The following is a 5,790-nucleotide window of genomic DNA, read 5'->3' on the forward strand; positions in this document are numbered from 1 at the left end:
TAGCCAAGTTAAATCTGTTGTCACACCATATGACCGTTCAAAAACTCTCCACAAGAATAATAGTGGTGTGGCAGTGTCTCAATTAAGATACTCACAAATAATAGGTAGTCTAATGTATTTAGCTAATTGTTCTAGACCTGATATTTCTTTTTCTATAACGAAATTGAGCAGGTTTACCAGCTTTCCGGACAGAACGCATTGGGATGCATTAGACAGAGTACTCAGATACCTAAAAGGTACTATATCCTTGTGCTTATGGTATGAGAGATTTCCTGCAGTCCTGGAGGGATATAGTGATGCTAGTTGGATAGCAGACACTGCTGAGTGTAAAGGCGTTACTGGTTATGTCTTTACACTTGGAGGCGGTGCAGTTGTTTGGAGGTCTGTTAAACAGACGATTATATCCCGTTCTAAATTTGAGGCAGAATTATGTACTTTAGATACCACAGTAACTGAAGCTGATTGGCTTAAGGGTCTTCTTTCAGAAATTCCCTTGATGGTAAAGCCAATACTTTCTATTTCAGTACACTGTGATAATCAAACAACAATAGCTCAGATTAGAAGCTCCAAGTATAACCAGAAACAGAAGAGACATGTACGAATAAGATTGAAGTCTATTCGTGAGCTAGTGTCTCTTAGAGTGGTGTCATTGGACTTCGTAAGTTCAAAAGACAATATTGCTGATCCACTCACAAAAGGACTTGATTATGAGAAAATCAAGAGATCCAGTAAGGGAATGGGACTGAGGCCTATCCTGGTTTCATCTATAACGGCAACCCAACCTATCTGATTGGAGATCCCAAGAAGTAGGTTCAATGTGGTATAAACAAGTTATAAGGGTGAACCGTAAGCATCAAATTGATTGAGATGTAATCTCATAGTCTCTTCCCTGGATAGATGCTTGACTGCTAGTAAGGATGAGCTTGGAGGCTCTTAATGAGTTCAAGGTCTTATTGACAGGATGCTCGCAGTACATCCTTGGAGAACTCACCTATGTAAGTGTAACTGTGTGGCCGCAGTGTGGGGGGTCTAGGCAACTCCCCTTAGCACTTATGAAACAAGATTCAGTGGCATGGCCGTAATGCACCAACCCAGAAGGATTCAACCGTCGCCCGTGATGAGTTGTTACCATTTAACTTCACATATAAAAAGGTTTAAGTTCAAGACCTAGTTCACTTCAAACCTATGTGAATAAGATTGATGTACTTAGGTGAAAATTCAAACTGAAAGGTATTTTCACTAAAAGCAAATTACAACCTAGCCTCAGGACATACTTTTTTGTTTTTTATTTTTAAACCGAAATGATTTGAATTTGTGGGGGATTGTTGAATTTTGTTTTAAATTCAAAGCATTTTTTTTTGTAGTGTTTTTAGTCCCACATTGCTAAGTGGAGAAGCTTGGAAGGGCTTATGTAGGAAGCCTTTCCATCCTTGCTTAGCAATGATAAGGAGACCTACACGCATGCGCGGGCCAAACCCAAATCGAGTGGATTTGGGGGGTTCGAGCCGGAAATCCATAAACCGGGCGTCACGTACGCGATTAACGCGCGGAGGGGGGGGGGGTGCAAATCCCCAGCCCGTGGGCCTTGCGCTCACGGGCAGCCCGATCTGTTTTTGCTGGATTGGTTTAGTCTGAACCAAACCAGTTTGGTTTCCGGTTCGGTCTGAACCAAAACCAAACCAGAGTTTGGTTTTTCGATTTTGTTCCGCGCGTGAGGAAGGGACGCGGACGCGACACTGAGACGCGTTTCCTCGCTAGCGAAGCAGTGCTTCGTACCTTCTCAGAGTGAATAAAAGGGGACTTGCAGCACCTCTATTCTTCACTCAAGCCTCGAGCTTTCTCCTCCTTTCCCTTCTCTGTGCGATTCATTCTGCACGGTTTTCTGCTTTCTTCTCGTCGAGTTTTTTCACTGCTTTGTTGTCCTGAGGCTTGGTCTTCCGGCGATCTGAGGTTGGGTCCGAGTGTCACGTCCGTTTTGGAGTGCACCTACGGATGAGACGAGCGGTTGTCGGATCTTGGGAGAATTTTACCGGAGAGCCTTTGTACCGTGAGGCGACAATAAATTCTCTAAGGACAGTCGGCGTGCCGACGCTTCAACCGGATAACTATATTCTAAACCCTACTCCTTTATTTATCTGTCTATTGCATGCTATTTTTTGTGCGAATATAATACTGCTTGTATTGCTTTTAGTTACAACAATTCCTTCATCAACCAGAAGCTATAATGACAAAAGAGGTATACATGTGGGTAAGGGAAAGATTCCCGAGATGATTATTGCACATCACCTAGGTTGTATATTTCTTTTTACCTAGTAAACTCTGATACACTCTGTCACCTCATGATTACGAAGGTTAAGTGAGGTGGTATATAAAAAGTGAGTCCTCTCTATGGCAAAGGCACGTTCTTTGGACATCTGTAGCTTGACTCTTGCATGCACGTTTTTACCGTTCTTCATCCACTCGTCCGGATTTGTATTGACTTGAGCATCGGAGAGCCTTTGCTAGGGATTCCCCCTGGTTTCTAGGTACTGCCGTTTTATTGACTCATCTCCGCGTGCACAGGATCAAATAAAAGTTTCTTCTCGAATAGAGAGGTTTTCTACTGGTCAATCACCAGTCCATCTTGTCCAGCGCGTTATCTCTATAGTTTTCCGACATGATCAATATGTTAATTAGGTTCCATTTCATGCTGAACTAGACACAATTACTTGAGTTGCCTAGAGCTTGTGGGTCGAACTCTCTCAATCCAACTTGTCAGATTGACCTGTTCATGTTTAGGTCGAGTTGGAGACAAACTCAAACTGATAAAATCATTCTAAGTCAGTCCAAGTAGACTTGCCCGGTTCACATCACTAGCTTCAACTGCTTAATCAATACTAATTATTTTGACGTGTTGCGTCTCAAATCAGAAAAACTTAAAAGTGGCCACTTGTTTTTTGGTACGAAAAGTGGAGGTTTTATTGGGGTTAGATATGTGTTAATTATATAAACCACTTCATCATTAAGTAAAGAAAAGAATTGCAATAAAATGAAATTAAATATTTTATTTGCAATATATTTGAAATATCCCCCAAATTCTTTAGCTTTGCCCGAATATCTCAACCTACTTTCTTACGAAAACCCCATCAATCATTAATTTTGTTGATAGATTCACGAGCAACTAACTAAGCCTACCTTTCTTAACTAGTTGATGCACGCCCCTGTAAAACGACGACTGGATCCATTCTCTCCATGCACGCACATATCAAGCTCGATCGAGAGGATTGAATCGATCTAATGGGGCAGTTGGGGGCAGTTGTCCATCACACATCACCACGTTAATCGGATTCCTATAAATACTGACTCATTTGCCAGCCATTCTAAACACCAAATTAACAATTAGATTGTGCTAATGGCTTTGACGAGATCCACCACTACATTAGTAGTTTGTTCTTGCATGGCTCTCTTCTGCCTGATGAGTGCTGCTGCCACGGCTGATCATCAGCTCCGAGTTGGCTTCTACTCCTACACCTGCCCCAAAGCCGAAACCCTCATCAGGGAAGCCTTCAATGACGCTGTCCAGCAGACCGACGACATCGGCGCTGACCTTCTCCGGATGCATTTCCACGACTGCTTTGTCAGAGTCAGTATATATATAAAATTAATTTGCTGATGACATTATTGCAATTGGATTGATTGATTCAATGTATATACAGGGCTGCGATGGGTCGGTGTTGATCTCGTCGACGAAGGGGAATAAGGCAGAGAAGGACGCACAGATCAACCGAAACCTCGAAGACGAAGCGTTCCAAGTCGTCGATAATGCCAAGGCCAAGCTGGAAGCTGCCTGCCCCGGCGTCGTTTCCTGCGCCGACATTCTCGCCTACGTTGCTCGAGACAGCGTTGCACACGTAAGGGATAATTAACTAGCTCAAACAATCTCTTGATGTTTAATTAAATGTATATATATTTTGGATAGTAAAGGATTAATGTAATCAATGTGCGATTGCAGTATGGAGGAGGTTTCTACGATGTTCCTGCTGGAAGAAGAGATGGGAGGATTTCGAGGGCAAGCGAGAGCACGTCGGAGCTCCCTACTCCCAATCTCCGACTCGGTCATCTCACTAAACTCTTCGCCGGGAAAGGGTTGACCCAAGCCGAGATGATCACCCTTTCAGGTATAAATCGATCGCCGTTCGATTTGTTTGGAAGAATCCATTGAAGGTCTAGTTAATTGTTGATGATTTGATGTGTGTGTGTGTGTGTGTGTGTGTGTGTTCGATTGATTAGGAGCGCACACCATCGGCGTCTCCCACTGCTCCTCCTTCTCCCACCGGCTCCGCAACTTCAACGCGAGCTCGGGAGCCGACCCGACGCTGGACGCGGCGTACGCGGCGCAACTGCGGCGGAAGTGCCCGACGGCGAGGAGCGACAACGAGGTGCCGATGGACCCGCCGAGCGAGCTAGGGTTCGACAACAGCTACTACCAGGGCATCCTGAGTAGAAGGGGGCTGTTCACATCGGACCAGACGCTGGTGTCGAAGCCGGCGGTGGCGGCGCAGGTGAAGCTGTTCGCGCACAACTCGGGCGTCTTCACCAGCAGGTTTGCGGCTGCGATGGTGAGGATGGGCAGCATCGGCGTACTGACCGGGGGCAATGGAGAGATACGCACCAACTGCAGAGTGCCCAACTGAAATCATCCTCCACAACAATAGTTCCTTTATTTTTAATGTGTGTTTACTATATTTTAAATATCTTTATTTTTAATGTCAAACTCTATATATAATATGTTCGGAATGATAATATCAATTTGTCAATCTCTATGCGAATAAAAAATGTCAAAAATATTCAAAGACAATGTTAAAAGCGTGTGTACAAATCTTATAATGAGTTGGATCCAACGGTCTAAAGCTCTTGAAGCAATTATATTATTGTGCCTAATATATTGATTTATTGAAATGCACCCAACTATAATGTCCAACTCAATTGAAATCATATAATCTTAATTGACGATATCTTTTGCTAGTTTTCGGGCTTCTCTTCGTAAAGCTATATCGCCTTCTTGACTCACGAGATCCGTTCACTTCAGAGATAACACGAGTTAGGATTTGACCAACTCTATTAATACGACCATTCTGATGCTAAGTCATTCATAGTGGAAGAGATCTAAGGTTTGCAGAGAATATGAAAGCTAGAAGAAATGGAGGAAGAAGAAGAATTTAGTGAAGAAGAGTTGTCTTTATTTGATGGCAAAAGAAAAGTACGTGAAATTGTCTCTATTTGCAAGCATAAGAAAATCATTGTATATATGATTTATCTTCTTTAGTGTTTATATAGTTGTCAGAAAAATATTTCCATGTTAGATGTCTCGTACTCCCTCATTTCTCATCATATGAATCAATAAAGGAACTGCTTCTGACAATCGGTAGTTATCTCTCTATTCATTTATCCTCTTGTATTTGGAAAAAGATAACCAAGAGACCAAATCTGATAGTCATTACTCATTACCATGACGGGGAAATTTTGATTTACCTACGAAAATTGCTATTCCAAATTGAACTTGGTCAGTAAGCAAAACATTTATAGGCCAAAATGAATTTTAGCCGGTAAATAATTTTAATTACCGGCCAAAATTTTTTTGGCAGATTATTTTAATTTATTGCTAATCAAAGTTTAATTTGGTCTGTGTAATTTTTTACCGACCAAAGTTAGATTTAATCAGTAATATTTAATTTTTTTACTCACCAAAATTAGATTTAGTCGATAATATTTAATTTTTATACTAGCAAAATTTATTTGACCGATAATGTG

At 42.0% G+C, this 5,790-nt stretch overlaps 1 protein-coding gene across 1 annotated transcript; it reads left to right on the forward strand.

Moving 5' to 3' along the window:
* Positions 1-3,378: 3,378 nt before the first annotated feature.
* LOC121973672 (peroxidase 5-like) lies at positions 3,379-4,809 on the forward strand. Its single transcript, XM_042525061.1, has 4 exons — positions 3,379-3,622; positions 3,696-3,890; positions 3,992-4,157; positions 4,270-4,809. The coding sequence occupies exons 1-4, from the start codon at positions 3,392-3,394 to the stop codon at positions 4,671-4,673; spliced, it is 996 nt and encodes a 331-aa protein (XP_042380995.1). The 5' UTR covers positions 3,379-3,391; the 3' UTR covers positions 4,674-4,809.
* The last annotated feature ends 981 nt before the right edge of the window (positions 4,810-5,790 follow it).

Source organism: Zingiber officinale, chromosome 4A (assembly GCF_018446385.1).
Source record: "Zingiber officinale cultivar Zhangliang chromosome 4A, Zo_v1.1, whole genome shotgun sequence".
NCBI lineage: Eukaryota > Viridiplantae > Streptophyta > Magnoliopsida > Zingiberales > Zingiberaceae > Zingiber > Zingiber officinale.

What these genes read in the sequence shown, in the direction of transcription:
- LOC121973672 (XM_042525061.1), top strand. Translation starts at nt 3,392, where the DNA reads ATGGCTTTGACGAGATCCACCACTACATTAGTAGTTTGTTCTTGCATG. An exon ending in TCCACGACTGCTTTGTCAGA is followed by an intron (nt 3,623 to 3,695) that starts GTCAGTATATAT and finishes ATGTATATACAG; the next exon opens with GGCTGCGATGGGTCGGTGTT. An exon ending in CTCGAGACAGCGTTGCACAC is followed by an intron (nt 3,891 to 3,991) that starts GTAAGGGATAAT and finishes GTGCGATTGCAG; the next exon opens with TATGGAGGAGGTTTCTACGA.